Source organism: Schistocerca serialis, chromosome 8 (genome assembly GCF_023864345.2).
Source record: "Schistocerca serialis cubense isolate TAMUIC-IGC-003099 chromosome 8, iqSchSeri2.2, whole genome shotgun sequence".
Lineage (NCBI taxonomy): Eukaryota > Metazoa > Arthropoda > Insecta > Orthoptera > Acrididae > Schistocerca > Schistocerca serialis.
In genome coordinates, this window is record NC_064645.1 from 278,896,978 (window position 1) to 278,920,319 (window position 23,342).

Sequence of the window (23,342 nt, forward strand, 5' to 3'; positions counted from 1 at the left end):
AATAAACATACATTTTTTTTAAAAAATTGGCTGAGTATCCTTTATTTACAAACTGTGCATCTCCTGTGTGTCACCCTGTGTCACAGCAAAAACTACTGAATTCTAGTGAACAGGATTCATGCCCAGGACTAAGTGAGTCTACCTATTTTTATGTTAACACAGTCTACAGTGACAGACCACTGAAATAGAAATGCATTCTGTCACTGACAAATATTCCACGCTTGACTGTCTGTCTCCGGTCTTCCGAATTCCTTTTCCTTTTGAGTGATCTTCATAAGCATGTCATCTTAAGCAGTATAAGTAGTTTAGGCCTGTATGAACCCACGTAGTGGCTATTAAGTTAACATACCAATATTGTAGTGAACTGGCATGTTTGGATTTGAGAATTTAATTTCAGATAGCACAATTGGCTGACTACACATTTTTAATGATTCATACGTTCACACTACATCACAATACAATGATTCTAAAATATGTTCTTACTGTTATAGTTATGTAAAACATAACAATTATTCTTCAGCACAAGAAAAGCATTCACTGCTCAGGTCTCTCTCTCAATTATCTTGTTAACATGTCTCTTCCACTTATTAAGGGCTCAACATGGAGTTTTTGAGTAGGTGACATGAATCTGACAAAACTATCTTGGCAAGGTAATACAGAAAAATAAGGCAAAATAGGTTTACCATACATCTGTGATTAGTTAGGACAGTCCCAGTTTGTAACAGCTGTCTGGGGGAATGACCTGGTTTGCAAAAAGTCCACAGTTTCAGAATATTATGATTGGCAAGAATTTTTTGAAACTTCTAGATCAATACGTTCGAAACTGTGTTTTTAAACATTCCCTTAAGGTCATGCTCCTGCCAGCCAACCTCTTAACAAGTGCTGACTTCAATGGGGAGACCTATGTAGTTCTGTCACAACTTTTTACTTACTGTTAGTCATTTGGTAGCACAACAGGGACAATGTGCTTATGTTGTTTTTGTGTGAGCAATTTGTCTGCACATTTTTGGTCATTTTATTTCGATTCACTTTATGCTTCATCATTTAGCAGTGGGAAAAAAGAGTAAGTTCAATATTAACCTACAACAAGAATACAATTTTCTGAAATTATGTAACAACAGTAACAATGAATGTACTTTGTACTGGATGATTTTCTATTGCACATAAAGGACAGGGTGATATTAAAGACCATATGAAAACAGCAAACATAGAAGTGCCTTAATGCTACTGCTTCACCAAACATAAGAGATTTCTTAAAGTTAGAAGTGGGAATTGTGATATGGAGTGTGCTGCTAAGTGGGCTACATTTACATGCCATGCTGTTAGACACAAATCCTGTTTCAAAACAGTAGACTGCGCATCTAAACTGGTTGAAACATTATATGATCCAAAACTTATATCTTCTATATTGAGGCAACTATTGTTAACATTATTTTGCCATGATAATGTGTTCTTCGAAAACCATTAAAAACAGAAAAGCTGTTCCAGTGTAAAGTCAAGTGTCAGCACACCAGGTGGGAATGTAAGAGCAGAGAGGACTGTGAGACAACGTCAGCCAATTGCTTGCTGACTTACCCCTCTCCAGGACGACAACATGACGGCAGCACCCTCTACACGGAGAGGACATAAGCACCGCACCGCCTGGCTGCAGCCCAATTCTACTAGTTCTACAGAAGCATCAAGACCAGCGACCTGGATGGAATCCTCAGCTGTATTATTGCACTTGTATTAGGAACTATATATACTGAAGAGATTTCTTATTTACACACACCCATGCCCGAGGGAGTACTCAAACCTCCAATGGGGGGAGCCGTGCGGACCGTGACAAGGTGCCTCAGCCCGCACGGCTACACCATGTGGCAAGAGGAATGCCTCGAGTTGTTGCAACAGTCTGAAGCCCACATAATTGCTCACAATGTACCAGATACAAGGAAACTCCATTACTTTCTGTCCACGGTAGGAAGTGCAGTGTTTAGACTCCATCAGAAATTGTTTCCTAACGCCACTTTGAGTGAACTTTCCAATGAGGAAGTTGCAGATTTGCTAAATAACTATTATGACCAACAAGTGAATGTGGTAGCAGCTAAGTACCAGTTCTTTAATTGCAAGAAACCATCAGAACAAACTGATTTGCAGAATGTGATGAGGAAATGCAAATTCAATTGTGCTTATGGTGCTTTATATGCAGATGTTATGTTGTGTGATATGATTGTGTACAATGTAATGGACTTAGAGAACAGATTTTGAAACAGTCTGGTCCGTCAGTCACTCACATAGTGCAAATACTAGATCAATACAGTTCAGGTGCCATGATGGCCGATAAATCTGAGCAGCCAAAAATTTGTTGAGTCGAGTCACCCCTTCGTTGCGACCGGCCCATTAGGCAGCAGCAGCCTGCACGCGCCATGCCGTGTAAACAGCTCTCCACTCATGCCGTGTAAACAGCTCTCCATGCTGCGCAAACAGCTCTCTAAACAGGCTGCTACAGTGAATAGAATTAAGTCATGCCCTCGGTGCTATTCACGGCACAAACACCAAGACTGCCTGTCCAGACAAGCTCAGTGTTATGTTTGTGGCAAGAAAGGACATGTACAATCAGTATATTTGCAACGGAACAAAAATAAGAATTCTGTCCACTCATGAAAACTTAGTCACAAGGCCTATGTAATCAGTCCAGTGTATTCAAATCCTGCTGCAGGCATTAGCAAAACTAGCAAGCAAACAGTTTCTTCCATACTCCACCAATCCAATAATTGTTTTGTTCATTTGCATATTAGTGGAAAACTTGTGAAATTTCAGTTGGACACGGGTGCCTCTGTTACATTGCTGGATCATAACACACATGAACTGTTAGGCTCCCCACACCTGTCTAAAACTAGCATGCACCTGACGGCTTATAACAGACAAGACATTCCTGTTCTCAGAAAATGTACTTTGCCTGCCATGTATTGCTCACATACACGAACTGTGACTTTCACTGTGCTACAATCATACAAATGTGAGAATATATTTGGCCTTGATTCTTTTTATTTGTTTGGCTTTAAAAGTCAGCACAATGCGTTGTCAGTGACTGTCTTCAATGGAATTTCCGGAACTCTTTTCTGAAGGATCCGGCAAGGCTAAAAATTTTGTTGCAGATATTACTATGAAAGACAATGCTCAGCCAAAAATTTGTTGGGCCAGAACTGTTCCCATTGCATTACGGGACAAAGTCACTGTTGAACTTAAAGATGCATGCTCAGTGATCGAAGCTTGGATCACTATGATCCTGACAAACCAGCTATGTTGCAAGTTGATGCTTCCTCTTATGGAATTGGTGCAGTGCTATCACACAGATTTGGTGATAAAGACAGGCCTATTGCTTTCGCATCAAAAGTGTTGTCCAAAGCTTAGTACAACTATTCACAAATAGAGAATGAGGCACTGGCTACTGTGTATGGTGTCACCAAATTCCACCACTATTTGTATGGCAGAAAACTGTACATCATAACAGATCACCATTTCATTCAGCAAATCCAGTTCCTGTACGAACTGCCCAAAAATTGCAAAGATGGGCTTTGTTGTTGTTTAATATCAGTATGAGATTGTGTATCATTTGACAGCTCAACATGGTAATGCAGATGCATTTTCACATCTTCGGATTGGCCCTGATACAGACTTTGACACTTCTGCTGCATTTTGCTGTCACATCGATGCTCAGATTCTGAATTGCTTCAATCATTTTCTCTTAACTATAGGAAAATTGCACAGGCCCCAAAGGCTGATTCAGATCTGGATATTTTGCTAAAATACATTCGCACATCTAGGCCTCACTCAGTGGGTAGCATAAAGAGCTCGGTAGTGCGCCAATACTTTACACGTTGGCATAGCCTCACTGTACAGAAAGGTGAGATTCTTGTTCAAAACGACAGTGGACAGTCACATGTGTCGATCCCTAAAGCTTTGAAAAAAGAAGTGTGGTACTTACTTCACCAAGGACACTGGAGGATTGTTCGTATTGTATGAAACAGTTAGTGCGTTGACACTGTACTTCGCAGGTTATGGACGTCCAAATAGAACAGATGACGTCACAGTGTCAGGAATGTGTGGAAAATCAGTCCGCTCTGTCACAAAACTTCTCTGCTTGACCTAAGTCATAATCACCAAGGCAACGTGTGCACATAGAATTTTTGAGACCTTTTTGGAAGACTCATTGACTGATTGTGGTAGACTCGTATATCAAGTGTCCTTTTACTGTGCCAATGAACTCCACAACATCACGAAGCACAATTCAGGTATTGTCCTCGAAGGTTTACCTGAAGTCACAGTGTCACACAACGGCCCTCAGTTCACATCAAATGAATTTGAAACATTCTGTGAATGCAATGGCGTACAGCATCTAACTGGTGCACTGTACCATCCACAGTACAATGGTGAAGTGGAACATTTTGTCAGAACCTTCAAGCAGCAGATGGTCAAACTTCGAACAGCACATACAGGGATCAAGCTTTGCAACTGTTTCTCACCTCCTATTGTTCGCATCCACGAGACTGACCATCGCCAGTGGAAGTTCTTCACGGCCGCTGTCATTGGACACTGCTCCACCTGATCAGTATCCGGCGCCAAAGGAAGGCTGCAAGTATCACTTCACGCTGCATGATATTGTGTTTTCCAGGATTTTTAGAAGCAGCAGACAGTGGGCACAATGCAAGATTCTTCGTGGACTTGGCACATGCATGTATCTCATTTCAGGCCCAGACAGATTGCAGCACTAGCATCACAATCAAATTCGCCACAGTCATGTACATGGTAATCCTTCTGTGTCTCTTCCCCCAGATTCATGAATCCCAAGGACAGCGCGGCCACAGCAGCTGCCAGAGGGTGTCACCATGTCACTGTGGGACGACCCCATGGAGACAGAGCGTTCGCCTCCTCTTGTCCTACTAATGGAGTTGGACCCGCCCACACTGCAGCAGCCGACACCTTTTGCATCTGGTTATGAGCCTCAGGAAGTGGACACATTCCCTTCTGGTCATTTTCCGGGATCCGTTTCTGCCAGAGCGAAGGCTGGATGGCTGGATGGCAGGGTACGACCAAAAGCCTGACGTCCCCTGCAGCCAGAGATTCCTGTCCAGCACAGTGTCCATGATCCTACCTCACCTCCCATTGTCAAGCTCCTTATACGACAATCATCCATCACTTTGGGAAGGGGGGGGAGGGGGGGGGGGGAGGGATGTTCCGGAGCCACCAGGTGGAAAAGTTAGAGCAGAGAGGGCTGTTAGATTGACGTATTGGTATTAAGAAATCCCATGAATGCCAAGACAGCTTATTTAGACTAAACAATTAATAGACCAACAAATAAAACTCAGAAGGGTTTTAAAGAACATAAGAAGGTACACTAAACTGCAAAATTTGTGTTTTAAAGGCAGTTTAAAAAACACCAATTTTAGGTTAGTTACAGTGGGTGACTATTGTGGTGTCACCGCCAGACACCACACTTGCTAGGTGGTAGCCTTTAAATTGGCCGCGGTCCGCTAGTATACGTCGGACCTGCATGTCGCCACTGTCAGTGATTGCAGACCGAGCGCTGCCACACGGCAGGTCTAGAGAGACTTCCTAGCTCTCGCTCCAGTTGTACAGCAGACTTTGCCAGAGATGGATCACTGACAATTACGCTCTCATTTGCCGAGACGATAGTTAGCATAGCCTGCAGCTACGTCATTTGCTACGACCTAGCAAGGCGCCATTACCAGTTTATATTGAGATTGTAATTATGTATCATCAAGAGCGATGTTCTCCAATTATGGATTAAAGTTAAGTGTTCCAGAAGCTATGTACTATTTTTGGCTACTATAATTACTTTACCTTGTTCCAGACCTCACGCCAGTCTGCGTGAGCTTAAACGCGTGCATTTCGGCCTCCTCTAGCAACACGGTGTTGGCTCTTCTGCCAACACATCACATGGCGACAAGGATGGGATACGAATATGTGCTCTTCTTGCATGGCGTGTGCCGAACAACAATCCACACCGCCGCGGAAATTCTTTGCATGGCCGAAAGCCACTTCCCCCTGGCAACGCTTACACATCAATTTTGCTGGTCCATTTTGGAATGCTCGATGGTTGGTTGTGGTAGATTCATTCAGTAATTTTCCTTTTGTTGTCCGGATGTCTTCCACGACGTCATCTGCCACCATCCAAGCGTTATCCGCAATCTTTTGCATTGAAGGTCTTCCACAGACTATTGTTTCCGACAATGGCCCACAATTCATGTCCGCAGAATTTCAGTCATTCTGCAAGGCCAATGGTATTCGACATCTGACGTCCAAGCCGTTTACGCCTCAGTCAAACGGTGCCGCTGAACGATTGGTCCGGACTTTCAAGTCACAGATGTTGAAGTTGAAAGAGTCTCATTCTCGGGAGGACGCGTTATTGCTCTTTTTGTCTTCGTATCGCTCTCAGCCCCGAGATGGTTGCTCGCCGGCTGAGTTGCTCCACGGTCGTCCTCATCGAACCTTGATGTCTTTGCTACATCCGCCGCATCAGGTTCCTGTGCAGCGGCAGCCACCTGCTTTTGCTCCAGGCGACGTTGTATACTATCGCAACTATCGAGGTTCACTGCGTTGGCTCGCAGGGCGCATTCTTCGCTGCCTCGGCCGTGCTATGTATCTGGTTTTGGGGGCCTCTGGTGAGGTGCGTCGGCATCTCAATCAGCTGCGCCTCTGTCATCGCCCGGGTTCTGCCGCTCCCCGTCTGCTTTCAGTAACGGTGCTGTCCGGTCAGCGCCCTGGGGACCCATCTACTGGCTTGCCTCAGCCCCAGGTGTTACCGACGATGCCTTCCATTTTGCCCCATGGCGACGTGCCGTCGCCGCCGCCGGTCCTCCCACCGTCACCGCCCGCAGTGGTCGCGTCGCTGCAGCCGCCGGGCGCCTCCCTGGGTCACGCGCCGCCACTCACTTCCCGTGACCAGTTGTCCTCAGACATGGACCTCTTGCCCGCTCCGGACCACATGGCGTCTTCGCCCGTCGGGTGCACCGCCCCGATGGAGGTCGACTCTTCGGCCCTTCCTGTCTCTCTACGGGCACATACACCGCATGTTGGCGTGCACCCTGGACTAGGTTTTCAGGCATTTCCTAGCTCCCCTCGGACCGAATGGCAGGGTGCGGGTGGCACAGCCTCGCCTGTTGTTAGGCTCCCCACCTCATCGCATACGTCAACATGGGGTCCTCCCCACGGCGGGCGGAAGCCTTATAACACAACCGTACGCCGATTTGCGGGGGAGGAATGTGGTGTCACCGCCAGACACCACACTTGCTAGGTGGTAGCCTTTAAATCGGCCGCGGTCCGCTAGTATACGTCGGACCCGCGTGTCGCCACTGTCAGTGATTGCAGACCGAGTGCCGCCACACGGCAGGTCTAGAGAGACTTCCTAGCACTCGCCCCAGTTGTACAGCAGACTTTGCCAGAGATGGATCACTGACAATTATGCTCTCATTTGCCGAGACGATAGGTAGCATAGCCTTCAGCTACATCATTTGCTACGACCTAGCAAGGCACCATTACCAGTTTATATTGAGATTGTAATTATGTATCATCAAGAGCGATGTTCTCCAATTATGGATTAAAGTTAAGTATTCCAGAAGCTATGTACTATTTTTGGCTACTATAATTACTTTACCTTGTTCCAGACCTCACGCCAGTCTGCGTGAGCTTAAACGCGTGCATTTCGGCCTCCTCTAGCAACACGGTGTTGGCTCTTCTGCCAACACATCAATTATCACCTGTTACTGTTGGCTCTTCTGCCAACACATCAACTATCACCTGTTACTAGTTACACACTAAATAATTATACTGAGTGAAAAATGCTACACTATCAGCAACACAATATGGACATATCTATTCATTCAGATTATGAATATTAACTTTCAACAATGTATTCAGATAAATCTGATTTCTTCCTTGCAATATTTTTTACACTGTGCTACAGGAGCCAGTCTGCCCTGTGTTACTAAAGGACAGGAGGGAGGACAACTGCAGTTTAATGTCCATTCAGTGTCAAAGTCCTTAAAGACTGGGCACAAGTTTGGATAGAAGAAGGAGTGGGAAGTAAACTAGACAAGCCTTCTTCAATTAAACCACACAGCTATTTCAATTAATCCGTTATGGAAACAAAAGAAAACTTTAATCATGATGTTCAGATGAAGATTTGAATCCCACTCCTTCCATGGGCAAGTCAAGTGTGATAAACACAATGAACACTTGATGGTGTTAGTAAAAACTCAGACGGATCCTAAATGTGCTGTCTACATTTTGACACAAGTGTGTCAATTACCATCATGCTTGGGCTGAAAGCATATTCAAAACAATTTGAAAGTGTGTTATTAATAAAAAGCCTAATTACTAGTAAGCAGCAACCATTCAAATGAACCAAATTTGATAGATTTTCAGAATCTGAAGTTTCTTCATCTAGCAATATACACAGAACAGAATGGTGGAAATAGGCCTATTCCAAGCATAAATATGAGAGTCAGAATCATTAGTTATAGGACACGCTGATGAGCAGAAAGATAGAAGAAAACAATGAAAAATCACTTTCTTATCCACGTGATCCCTTTTGTTCTTTTTCTCTGTTTCTGTTGATAAAGTCTCTGGCCTGAAAAGCTAGTATATCTGTCACCTATTTCTAATGTGATTTTCTGTTGCCACTTGGTAAAGATCTAACCTGAATGTAGTTTCATTTTGATAAGCTTTTCTTCTTTACTATTCAAGTGTTATATATTTGGTACCACTATCATGGTGCCTCACAGAAATCTTACATAACTACAATAGATATTGCGCCACTGTTACAGTAAAGGAAAAATTTCATATTTACCAGCAATGATCACTCTTGCTGTGTGACTGATTTGTCCTTCTCCATTTCTTGCAATACATGTGTAATCCCCAATATCCTCATGCCGGATATTGGAAATTCGTAACTCAGTCCCATCGTTAAAGATGCCAATAGTGGCTGAGGGCTCCACCGGATTGGCATCTTTGTACCAAAGTATTTCCGGTGTGGGCGTACCCTCGGCCTGGCAATTTAGAATTATTGCATCGCCCAAATTTACATAAATAATATCTTCTGGTGTAACACTGAACCTTGGAGGTGCTGCAAAGGAACAATAAATGTGAGTTCGCTGGTATTTTCAATTTAACATTTTCAGTCAATCATTTTTAGCAAGGCATGTATAAACAAAAACAAGTGCAAAGAATGCACACATACAAATAAAAATTTCATGTAAACACTAACAACAACAAATTTTGATATGGAGAAGATAAGGTAGGTACTCAGCGTTAAATTTATAGTCTCTTGAAGTTTCTTAAAAATATAACTGAGAGGGCAGGGCACCAAAAGCCTTTAAGTTGACAAGTTGAATAGTAAACTTGCATATAAAAAGTAGTTAGGGGTTCATATATCTATTTTACTTAAAAGTAAATTTAGAAACACACTACATAAATGTACATAATCATGAGCCTATGTAGTTACTGTCAGTCTATTACTCATCAGTGCACGTTAGGGGTCAATGATCTGACCACTCAAGTATTATTAATACTCCATCCAGAATTTTCTACTAGGCTGGTGCAATAAATGTCTTAGAAGTAAACAATGTGTGCTCAGAAGTACAAAACAGAGTGGACAGGAAGAAACCAAGAGCCTATTTACTGTGGCGTAAGGATCTTTTCTTCCACACTTTCACTCTTTTCAGTGTTATAATTTATTAAAATTATGTTTGAAATATGACAAACATAAAAGTGAAATATCATTTGAAACAAGCTAAGTGGAAAAAATGTACCAAGTGTTTGAAACTCTGTCCAGTACAATGATACTGGAAACTGGTAGGGGAACAAACTATAAAATAAAGAAACTTTAAAGTGAGCAAGAGGTGGAAGTACAGTATTTAAACATTCAGAGAGTCTCACAACTTTTTACCAAGATTAATATCTCAGATAGATAACAGAAAAATAAACATATATGGAACAGGGACATAGGGTTTCCCACACTACCACATGATTCTCTGGAATATTTACAAAATTTTTGCGAATAACTGTGTAACACGGCACAAGGAGGTGTGGAATATACAAATTTCCTTTTATGTAATAATTGACTTCATATATGTAACAGAGCATTGGTGAACTCATGAATACACATGCTCAAAAATTTCTATGTGTACTATCATAAGCAAATGCAATTCTTGCAATGAGAATCTCTCCTGACTCAAATTATGGTTTCATGCACATTCACCTTAATATGTCTCCAGAGTAAGAAACTTTGGCAGTGGTTTATCATTTTACTGGTTGCTCAGCTCTGTGGCTGTGGATTATACTATTTTAAGAAATACAGCAACCAGTCATTTATTATATATATATATTTACTAATGCCAATGTGTGTTTTGGACTTTCACCCATCTTCAGTTGGCATAATACATATTTGAATTTTCAGTAAGATCATTACCAGAACATCGGCAATAATTGAGATGATGCCTCTGGCTCTCAGTTCTGCATGTTGTTATTCTGATTTTTGCATTTATAGTTGTGGCACAAACACTTTCCCACTTGCATCTTGCACAAAAACAGCACAGTATCTGCCATGTTGCCAACTGTCAGTTGTCAGTCACAGCACTGATGAGTTGGAGCGGCACTGAATTATATATAATTCATTTAATATCCAAAGGCAAATCTTAGAGAAGTCTGATAATACATCGTCATGGAACAGATGCTGTCTCTGTTTACCTAACTCTTATGCTTTACTCTAGTCTGTCATGGATAATAGTGAATGGTTATGTAAATTGAAGGTGGAAGGGGAGGGAGCTGGTAGAAAGAAAAGGACAGGAAAGGAACTAATGATATCAGCTGCATCAGGGACTTTATGTGGAATCAGTGGTGATGAGTGAAAATGTGTGCCAGACTGGGACTCAAACACAGATCTCCTGCTCACGAGGCAGTTGTGTTAAGCACTGCACCACCTGGATGCAGTGTTTATCACAACTGCACAGACTTTCTCGGCATGCTCCCCAGCTGATCCACACTCTCACCTAGCATCACCTATCCACAGCCCCGTCATGTCATACATGCTCACTAATTTTTAGATTCCCGCTGGAGGCCGAACATAAATGTGTATCTGCACTGAAGGTTGTAGATTCATTGTCCATTGGGGCAAATCAATTACATGAATGCTTAGCGTCTGTCAGACACTATGCATTCATGTGATTGTGAATGGAGGAGACTCATAGCAATTTCAGTAACCTAATGTTCCTGAAAGTAAAGCTGTCCATAATCTTAAGATTAGTTCAAAACCACAATGCTGTACTAGGTATGGTCCTATTGGAGGTGATAAGCATTTTTCGCTTTCTATTCTATCAACCAACTTACACAACGAATATGGTGACCTAAAGTTTAATGTGGATACTGGACTGCATGGATCGAACATTCTTCTTGTAGTTCCATTATTGGTACAGTAATTGAACTTCTTGATAAATTTCAGCAATATTAGTTTCTTATTGTTGTTTCCTAATGTCAACATTATACTCTGTACTTCCCATGGTTGCTGCATTTAGGAAATAATGTGGTGGTACCTTGTTGCTTTCCACATCACAGTTTTGCTGACATTCATTCAAGTCATCCACTCCATGCTCGTAAACAATCAGCCACAATCCAGACTGACAGGTCTGCGGATTCTAATGGTATTGCTTCCACCATCAACCATCAGGAAAAAAGACTCTTCCACTAATAAAGTTTCAACATGAAAATCAGAAAAAAAGAAGTGCAGTAGCTATGACTAATAGTTAAGAAGCACTGTAGAACACAGAGAGGGGAAAAAAATTCTCAAGATGTTCATCTTGACTGTGCTCCTGTAAGGCTATGAAAGAAGAATACTGCCGAAGACAGACAGAATTGGGCTTTGGAGTAGATTAACAAGGACCAGTTGTAAAAAAAAATTCCGATGAGGATAATTTTGAAAGAGATCAATGAGCAAAGAAACTGCCTAGCAACTATCCAAAAACAGAAAACAAAATTTTTTGACATTTATTTAGACTTAATAAGTATTTAAGAGACATACTGGAAGAAAAAACCTTGGGGAAAAAAGTGGTAGAATGGAAAGAAAATAGTAAAAGACCTATTTCAGGTAATTATTTGCGAGAATTATCAAGAAATGAAGAGAAAAGCTCAAAGCAACGAACAATGGTTGTAATGACGAGGTATAGCCACCAGAAAATGACGACAATATTTCCTAATAACCAGTTATAGCGATTTTAGCGTAGGTGTATGAATGAGTTGTTCCTGATGGCTATTATAGGTAAAATATTGTTATTGGGATGAAACTTAAAAACACTAACATATGAAGTTCCAAGTTTTGGAACTGAGATGTCATAGTGGGAAATGATTCTGCACTGTATTGGCAATGTTTGTCTGGGGCAGATGTGTTGACCAGAGCCTCGCAAAACACACAATACTTATTTCAGCATGATTTTCACTTCCCATAATAACTCTACGTTTTCATAAACAATTTTCCTATTCACTGTGAGCTCCAGATATGTTTCACAAACTTAACAAATTTTATATGACTTTTCAGGGATGTATCCATTATCTAACATAGGTTTGCTGAATTTACAATGAAATTTTAGTTTTTATGACATAAACTATATTAAACATACCATGGATGAACTTTAGACAACACTAGGTATTCGCCCTTGTTAGCGTAATCAACTGAAAACCAAATTACCATCTACCAACAAAAACCAGATCTCTCACTATGCTACAGATCAGTATGTTAATACAACCAAGATTTCAGGGGATTTGGGAGGGGGGGATCCAATATCACACTCTCGCCTTTACTATGCACAAAATATCTTTGACATTTTTAAAATGCTCATAATTATACACTGAATCAAATCTGTATTACTAAGGATAAAATAAATTGTATTAAAAAATGAATACATCGAGAAATTTGCAACATTTGGAAATCATACATCACTTGTCTCCTACCTGTGAACCTGGTACTGTAACAAAATTTATATCATGCATTCATCTACAAACAAATATTACAGTCCAACCAACAGCCTCTGGAAGTAATCAAGCAGTCATCATTTCTTGCTAAACACAGGGAATAGTTGTCAGTGGTGGCCTGACTAGAAAGGGTGGGTGCAGGTAAACAATAAACATTCTATGTGCATAACGACAATTTCTCAGTGAAGAACTCAAGGGCTTAGAATTCAACAAAACAAAGGACCAAATATTGTTTTAACAGTAGTGTTAAAATTTGTAAATAAAATTCATGTAAGAAGATTCTCAATGTCTGGAGAAGGCAGACTGTTTTCCAGCATTTACTGTACCCCCTAGTTTCACCTTGGTTTAACATTTCAGGAATATACATAAAACTAGACTTAAAGCACAGATAATTCCATAACTAATGAACAGGCATCCATGAACAGACATCTTATTTCTAGAACCAACTCCTCTTGTTAAGCATTCATGCTCTACAGATGTTATGGTTTCTAAATCTAGCAACATCACAGGGGTTCAAATGTCATTAACGTGTTAAACAGTAAAAGTCATTTGTGACTGAAATTATATCAAACTAATTTAACATACTGCAGGAAATGTACTGGCTAACTGCAAACAATTTACTGATGCTACCTTTGAAACAAGAAAATTCATTTAATTACGTTAATATTCACCAATAAAATCATTTTCTCTAAGCGAAATATAAGAACACATTTGTTATTCATTATCGAGAAAGTAATACCCTATTGAAATGCCTTAGTGTCGAAAACTATCTCACTTTGCACAGGGATTCTTTTTCACATTACAACATGCAAGATGAATTTGCACCTGAAATTTGAACAATTTGCGGGCAATTCATGTTACTGGAATGATGTGTACTGGCAGTCCTTTCCAGTTATTTGAATCATATCAGGACAAACTATATTGTAGAAATGTTACATTAGTGGAGTTGCAAAACAGAGAACTAAGGTGAAGTTTTAATTTACACCACAGTTTTTCTGACACTGCATGCAAACACAGAAACTGAATTCATGTTCTAGTCTTTTATGAGCTGTACATTAGTCCTACAAGCCAACACAGCCAAGTTCATTGCATAGCTTTAACAACCTACCCCTTCTATCATACAGACTCTTGAAATTAACTCATGTATAAACAGGCCAATCATGCTACTGTAGTCACTCAGAATTAATTGCCTCGTAATTTCATTTCAGCACAAACTCTGCTCCAGAGTATATGTTTCACAGTGACTGTTAAACTGACATTAGCTCACGTAATGCATCCATCACCCTTTCACATAACCCTTTACAAACTACAGCTGGCATTCTTCTCTGATAGGTGACTTTATACATTTTAAAAGATTATTTTCTGGAAAATTTCGGGGAAGGCTACAATTAGTTTTTTAACTGGAAGTTATATGCTTATCTCCATTTTTGCTGGTACGGTAGGTGTTACAAAGTCATTATAAGCCTTTCTGAAAACATACGCCTACCTTGATTCACTGACTGACAAGAAAAAGTGCAAAGCACAAGGGTATCCTACTCTACCGGAAAAACTCTGTTGCAAGACATATTATTCGTACTGCTGCTAGGTGGCACAATGACTTTTGCAGTCTTTTCAATAATTGTTAATTTGAAACTTACTTCTAGTACATATGGTGTTTTGTTTGAGTACATCTAATTTAAAAAAATTCTGTCAAAAATTTAGGCCTACTGAATTTGAAAGCAAAATCTTTCTAACATTGCCATTGCCTGAAACAACCTGATTTTCATCAGTTGTTATAGGTTTCCCGTTTGATCATATTCTGGAAAATACCGATGTAACGAAGAAAAATTTGAAACTGCCAAGAGCTGTTAAGCAATAGCTGTTAGGCATGAGTACACTTAGGCCTAAGCAATAAAGGGACAATTTATAAATTGCAATTTTGTCATATGATGACATGATGGAGACCGTGGCTGTTGTTTGAAGACAAATGTTGATGGTGTGACTTTATACATTTTAAAAGATTATTTTCTGGAAAATTTCGGGGAAGGCTACAATTAGTTTTTTAACTGGAAGTTATATGCTTATCTCCATTTTTGCTGGTACGGTAGGTGTTACAAAGTCATTATAAGCCTTACTGAAAACATACGCCTACCTTGATTCACTGACTGACAAGAAAAAGTGCAAAGCACAAGGGTATCCTACTCTACCGGAAAAAAGCAGCCAGCCACAAATTTACTTTCAGTTCCTTTACTCAAAGGAAACCGTTACCAGTTTCGAATAGTTGTGTTTCACACTCAGACGGTTTACACGCTTTCTTTATGACATGTGGTGTGTTTTTACAGATTAATTGTCGTGAAACGTCGGTTTCGAGTGTTTGTTTTCATAACATTTGTCCAACAGATGTACATGCATTCCCACTGCATCCTCGTTGTTGCACACGTAAATAGTTCTCACTGTACACTTTAGATTTGTCGCTGTGGTTGAAATGATCTCAGCGGAACTGAAAGTAAATTTGTGGCTGGTTGCTGTCCTAACACCATCAAAATTTATAAATTATACGGAAACGATGAACTGACATTTGGGTGAATATAATTTTCGTAATACTAACAGTTTTAATTTTTTGTCCTTCTTGACATCCTTTTGAAAGTTTTCCCAAAACTGTTGACAGTCAGTCTACGGACTCTACTGCATTACATGTTACCCTGATTTTCTGGCACAAGGTACATTAAATATGCCAACGCCCACCTGTTCCAGTTTTATCTTTGTCACGTGGGCTACAGTATTCAAAGTGGAAGTTTTCCCTAGAAGTTTTATCGAAACGTCACATTACGTATAATTCCATTATATTTTTTTATTAGCTACGCCTAGCACAAACTGAGCTCTTTACATGACATAAGCGAGTCACAAATTTTGACTGTTCATACACTTCTCGAACATTTCTCTTCGGTTATGCAGAGGTATTTATTACGTCACCGGAGTGTGACTCACTCATAATATGCCATGGGGAAGGGAGAGATAGAGGAGTACTCAAGTGCACTGCGCAGTGCGTTTTGTACGAAGCAACAATACGAATTTAGAAACGCCTCGCAGGAGTAAACAATGCTTAAGGGGAGTTGGAATGCCCTATCTCGCCAATGTTAAATTTGCTAACTTTGTGTACCTTTTTCTTTGGAACTATTATCTTCAGAACTTTGAAATTCTGGCAGAGGTTTTCAGCATATATTGTGAGCCCACTGAACTAGAACCAATGTTTTCTTTTTGTTGGTATAGTATTTATGAATTTTTTACCATTAAGCCATTTTTTATTGGAAAAAGTATAACATAAACTTCCCTAGTTCAGAGAATAAGCCAGTTCTTGTCATGATTCTAGTTCAGTGGCCTCTTTGAACTGTTTTGCAGCATTTCTGAAAATTTGAATGTTGTTGGTTGAGTGGTTTATGAGATAAAGGTACATGTAACACTAAAAATGTCAAATGCCAGAAAATGCGATTAAAGTAATTTATTATGAAAATTCACAAATACCTTTTATTCTATTATCAAAAGTGTCCAGCAGAGTAATCAGGGTCATCTTCTAGTTCTTCTTCTTCACCTAGAAGCTTTCTTCTCCTTGCTGCCCTTGCTTTTTTTGTATTAAATTCAGCTGCATACTGAGCCTTCCTTACTCGCACGCTGTCCAGAAGCTGAAGACCTCTGATGGTGTTGATACCAGGAGCAATGCCGAGCCTTGCCATGACCTTTAGCCTACCCATATGACCATCATTGAATGAAATAACAGCATCACTGACTCCCCATTTCAATGTTTTTATCCCAACAAATACATTCTTAGGTACACGAGTCCAAATGAGGTTGTTGAACGACTCGTTTTGATTCTGGGTACAACCATGAAGACATTTTCGCAGAAGATCAGGATGCCCCAAGTCTCTATATATTGGTTTAATTACTTCCATAACAGCCAATGGAATATAATTTTTATGGTGATAAGGATCCCCAGTAGCTTGAGATTTTCTATAATTGCACCATGACTGAGGACCATCTGGACAAGCAAAATGTTGAGGATTATCATCAGTTGATGATCGATGTAAATATGTGGCCCATACAGCTTGTCTCATTTCCTGCAAATTATTTGCATTATTTCTTATTGCCATACCATAGTATTGTTGTAATTCATTTATAATTTTATCTGACAGGCGACCTCTAATGGTTTTACCATCTGACAAAATTTTGTCCTTCAGATTCTGTTTCAGTTTCCTTAGACGAGTGCCCATTCGTTTCTGAACATGACCGACACATTCTAGTTTAGTTATTGTCTTATTGACATATGGCATGGATTCTGTAACACTTTTGTATGCCTTGGAGTCCCCATCTCCAAGGAATTTTGTGTAAAATACTCCCCGTTCTTTTTCTGATCTGCTAAACATTTTCACAGCAGCGGCAGCCTCCATGCCTCCACTCGTACCTTCATAATTCTTGCTACATATGTGAGCTGCTTCTATCTTACCAGATGCACAATGGTAACAATGTTTAGTGAGCACTTCATAGTCCAAAACTTTACCGCTGTCCACACTAGTAACAGTAGCAACAGCATTTTTGGATGTGTGACCCCTTTTCTGCCAGGTTCCATCAAAAGCAACAGGGATATCTGGGTTTCCTTCATTTATATATTTTGCTTCACTGGCAGCAGCTTTCATTGATAAATCTGCTACAGACTGAACAGCATCTCCTATCACTTCAGTGTAATTGTCAATTTTAGCAGGTGGAGGTGGAAGATTCATTATGGCACAAAATGTTTGAGCAGCAGTATGTCCTTTACCAATTGCTCTCATTGCATACATTAGCCTGATATTACTCTCAAACAAATTGCTACTGCATGTTTTAGAGCTCCAAAAACAGGTCTCATTTTCACAACTGGCACAAACTATAGCAATTTTGCAGGAAAGTCCTATAGATTTTGTTATGTTCATATCAAAAGAACCTCCACAAAGATTACAACACAAACATTTCTTCATAAACTCAGTAAAAACAGGAAAGTCGACTAAAACATATTGTTCATTAGAAGCTTCATCTGTAATTTCACTTGCACAGTTTGATAACTTCTTTTTTGATGCACTGGTGGGCGTGTCTCCTTCACACATCTCAGCTGTACAAACGTCAGAACTTTCACCAGCATCAACAGGTGCTGAAGCAGAATCACTTGAACAAACGTTATTTGTAAATCTATTACCGCGAAACTTTCGCTTTTTAAATAATGATGCACTCCTAGGCATCGTAGAAACTACGCACTCACCACTGAAAGTCAAAACAAGACAGATAACAAACTCCAAATGAGCGACAAACTAAACTCGAGGCTCAAAACAAACACTCACAGATCAAAAACTGAACAATAAACACAGCTAGTCGTAAAAACAATGGTACCTATGGAAGGATCAAAGATTCTACAACTGAAGAGTGAAATCCACAGCCTTCTATATGTAATGTTTTCGGAAATGCGAAGATTTAAATGTGTACAAATCACAAGATGGGTAACTTTGCTGGGCGCACATGTAATTTTGAAAAATTAAATAAAAATACTTCCAATTGGAATTTCTTAACAAATTTTGCACCATTTTAAGCAGAAAATTTCAAATTAAGTTATAAGGTTAAAAACTGAAAATGTGAATTTTTTCCATTTTCCGGCATTCCAACTCCCCTTAAATGTTCTTGGCGGCGGTAAGATAATTATTGTTACTAATGCAATATCAGTTCTCAAAAGCAACACTGTGAATTAGTTTACACGTTATGCTAACAAACCCTTGCTTTTTTATCTCTCGCAATGATCCGCGAAATGCTTCTTCATACATTGGAAGAAAACGCCATACAGTGCAAAACAAGTTTCGCCAGCTGCCACAATGCAACATACGCTATTTGTTGTTAATTGTTATTGTTAAATCTGTAGCGGCGGTAATGACCGTCGGCCGCGAGAAAACACTAGCAGTCCGAAGTATTCCGATTATTACCGACTTCTGACTACTCAGAGAGGGGTGGCTGGGTAGGCCTCCGCTACGGGCACAAGCAGGGAGGGAGCAGAAGAAAGGTAGTCGATTTTTACAATTAACAGAGATAAGAACCTGTATGTTCTCCTACTCCACGTGTTCTTATGTTCTGTCAGCGAAAAGAGTCCTTTCTCTCGGCCCCCATTGTAAACGCACGCTGTTGTAATACGGCCGTTTTTATAGTCTGATGACGTAAAGTAGCATTATAAAAAAATGACTCTTGCAGAACAGACATGTATCCCTAACATGGTTTATGTGTAGGCTGCGATATCTACCTGGGACCTCGTCGGGACACTCTGGGATGTGGGTGTAGATATGAAGTAAAAAGTTTATGTAATATAAGTACTTTTTATTTTACAAACAATTACATGGAACTTGTTGCACAGAAGTAGTTCGTACGTCGTATTTGTCGGAAAATTTCACCTTTTCTAGGAAGTATTTTTTTTTTCCTTTTGCGTATTTATAAAACTCCACGCAGGTCAGCTTGTAGTTAAACTGGCACTGTAAGACAGATTCCACAGTCTCTGGCAGCAGTTGGTTACTTTCATCAGTCCACTGCGCTGACATCAGGGAAAATTTTTTCCACAGTGACGCTATTTGCGGGAATAGAAAACAAATATTCGCATAATTTTAGGTGTTGACATTAGCGTTCAGGATTTTCGCTTTCCTTAAAAAAGTAAATCCACTTTTATTCTATCGAGTGTTCAGATTTCCATTCTTCTGGGTCACGCTTAGTTTCTAAAAAGCTCTTCTGATACATATATGTCTCCTGAAATCTTCATGCCATTTTTAGTCAGGTATACAATAGTATTTTCAATCATCGTCCAATCTGGGGTGTCAGATAGCGCCTTCCAATAAAATACTTGATATTTATTAAAAGAAATAGTTCATTTCTCTAACTCATCAGATGCTGTGGTATAGAAAGCCATCGCGTCTTCCTCAAATTTCGAAATAGAAGTAAGTATTTCTTGGTCAATGTTCTCATTCCTTGTTCAAATTCATCTGGTTTGCATGTCAATAAAATTGAAAGACTTCCTTTCATTCAGACATATTTGATTGTCGATTAATATATTTCTTATTTGAATCATCGGGACTTCACTGTTCTCCATTATACAGGATGAGTCACTAACTATTGCCACCAAGAATAACTCCGAAAGTATGATAGGAGGTGAAAAGTTTGTAGGACAAATGTTGCTTGTGACAACGGGGGCCATAATATGACGTTGGTTTTTTGTTGCTAGGAGGGGTCGCTTCAGAGATATGAAGGTCAACTTTGTTTTTTAAAATGGGATGCTGTAGTTTGGTACTTATTTACTGATAGCGGCTATCGAGACTAATCCAATGATGTGTAACAGGAAGGTCTTTGAAGGTTACAAAGGTGGCATGAACGTACGTTTACAGAATGGTGTTCTAAGTGGTGACCATTGGTATCAATGCAATGATGCAATCTTCTCATCATGGATTGGTTGGTATTCCTAATCACATCGGCACTTATCGAAGCACATGCACTAACAATTCTCTCTCGCCTACCTTCAGGTGTAGTTCGAACGTCTTTATAAACAATGTCTTTTACGAATCCCCACAAGAAAAAAATCCAGAGGTGTCAAGTCTGACGAACGAACCGGGCATGACACGTTTCCTCCGCGTCCAATCCTACGATTTGGGAACTGTCTCTGCAAATCATTTCTAGCCATCATCGAAAAATGTGGCGGACACCCATCGTATTGATACCACATTCTGTTCCTTGTTCCTAAAGGTATTTCTTCCAATAACAGACCTAATGTTTCTTCCTTCGATGAAATAGGGGACTATAATTCTGTCCTCCAGAATCCCACACCATACATACACCGACCACGGTTTTTTGTGTGCAACATAGATTTTCAGTTGCCCAATAAGGCATGTTATGCAAATTAACATTTCCATGGTTTGTGAATGTAACCTCGTCAGTAAGTAAAATCAAATCAATAAATGTGTCACCCGTCTGAATCTGAAGTTGAGCCCGTTGCCAGAATTCAATGCGACACATACAATCCTTACCAGTTAATTCTTGGTGGAGACTGATATGGTAAGAGTTATTGTGGCGATACAGAACACGAACAACACTACTCTGGTTCACGCCAGATTCCCTTGAGATCTGACGCGAACTAAGACAAGGGTTGGTTCAAATGGCTCTGAGCACTATGGGACTTAACAGCTATGGTCATCAGTCCCGTAGAACTTAGAACCACTTCAACCTAACTAACCTAAGGACATCACAGAACACCCAGTCATCACGAGGCAGAGAAAATCCCTGACCCCGCCGGGAATCGAACCCGGGCGCGGGAAGCGAGGACGCTACCGCACGACCACGAGCTGCGGACTAAGACAAGGGTCTCGAACCACAGTGGCAAGAGTACCAACTTCCGTCTCCTCCTTAGTAACTTTCCTTTGCCGGATATGTTCCCGATGCGTTAAAGATGCAGTTGTTCTCAATTTATCATACATATATTTAAACGTACGACGTGTAGGGTGAGTACATTGAGGATATCTTTCAGAGTATAAGTCTCTAGCCCTCACCGAATTTCGTTGGCATTCTCGGTAAATAAGACGCAATCGACTTGTTCTTCGAAGGAATACATCATTCACATTCCCTTGATTCGACGATATTAGTCTTACCGTTCCTATTAGTGTTGTATTGCGAACCGTCGAATGTTGTTTACATGTCAACGTCGCGTTAGATGGATACGCCGTGTTCGGCGAATATTTACTATTTGCACGATATACGAGAGAGAATTGTCAGAGCGTGTGCTTCGATAAGTGCCGAAGTGATAATGAATACCAATCAATCCATGATAAGAGGACTGCTGCACTGCATTAATACCAATGGTCATCACTTCGAACACATTCTGTAAATGGACTTTCATGCTACCTTTTTGACCTTCTGTAAATGGACTTTCATGCTACCTTTTTGACCTTCTGTAAATGGACTTTCATGCTACCTTTTTGACCTTCTGTAAATAGACTTTCATGCTACCTTTTTGACCTTCAAAGACCTTACTATATTTCAATGTCGATAGTTCAGACTCCAGCGGCGCTTGATGTGGTGTGGAGAATATGGGCAGGGCATGCAATTCCTTCTACATTTTTTTCCTAATTCTTCTTTAATTTGGTGAAACACATTCCGCTGGTAGCGTCGATGAAACCCTGGTATTGGTACTGTATCCACAAAAAGTGAGTAATTTATCTAATGGAATTTGCGATTGTCTTAAAGTGTCTGGACAAAACTTTGCAGTTGTCTCCGAAGTTCCACTACTCAGCGAATCAAACGTGAACAGCTTCTGTTGGATTGGCTTCAAATGGCTCTGAGCACTATGGGACTTAACATCTAAGGTCATCAATCCCCTAGAACTTAGAACTACTTAAACCTAACTAACCTAAGGACATCACACACATCCATGCCCGAGGCAGGATTCGAACCTGCGACCGTAGCGGTCGCGCGGTTCCAGACTGAAGCGCCTTTAACCGCTTGGCCACACCGGCCGGCTTCTGTTGGATTCCGTCACTTTCAGTAAAGTAGTGAACATCCAAAGGAAACATCTTGTGGTTCAATGTCTGGGTGCCTGTGCCGTACAATGAAACTTCTTGCAATTGTTTCGTGCATTCTGACACGGTGTGTGATGCGAGAATATTTTTAACAATCGGTGTAGCTTTGGTCCTGGCTATAGATTTATTTGCCGCGACTTTGGAGTCAGAATACATTGCGGTATTCAGTTTTACGCTACAGTCAAGCAAACTGAAGGCTTGATTATGCTTGGCTACTTTAAAAGCCGTTGTTTGTTCTGCTGCAGCGACGAGCAGTTCTTCCTGGTTATCTTCTTTAATCACAGAAGTAGTAATAGGCTTTGCTGTCGATGCTACCACGAATGTTTTTGTAGAAATGTGATGCCTCACATCTGCATTATGTCTGTGAGTTACTGAAATGGAACAGCTACAAATCTCACACGACGTTTCCTGATATGTACGTCCTTTCTTGACAAAAGACGACTCTTTTGTATAATCATCCGAAAAGTGGCACTTTCTATTTCCATCCTTAGGCATTTTCGTAAGCTATGATAAGTTTATTAGACGGTAAGCAGTCGCCAATAATACTTTGGTCATCGAAATATACGCGCTATGCACTTCTCGCCCTATGTACTCGCATTAAACACTTCAAACATTATAACTTGTACTCGTTGTTCGTATTACGTCTAGAAAGTATCGTCTTATCAGATCGCTATTCAAATGAGAACTGCCCGGTGATTCCACTTGGCTCTGCTTATATAGTTCCAGCCC

At 40.4% G+C, this 23,342-nt stretch overlaps 1 protein-coding gene across 3 annotated transcripts in view; it reads right to left on the minus strand.

Moving 5' to 3' along the window:
* LOC126416243 (protein turtle-like) overlaps window positions 1-23,342 on the minus strand; it is a 263,351-nt gene that overhangs the window by 128,569 nt on the left and 111,440 nt on the right. For all 3 annotated transcript variants that reach the window (XM_050083857.1, XM_050083859.1, XM_050083858.1), the window contains exon 4: window positions 8,852-9,127. In XM_050083857.1, coding sequence (XP_049939814.1) covers window positions 8,852-9,127 — 276 coding nt within the window. The remainder of the gene's footprint in view (window positions 1-8,851; window positions 9,128-23,342) is intronic.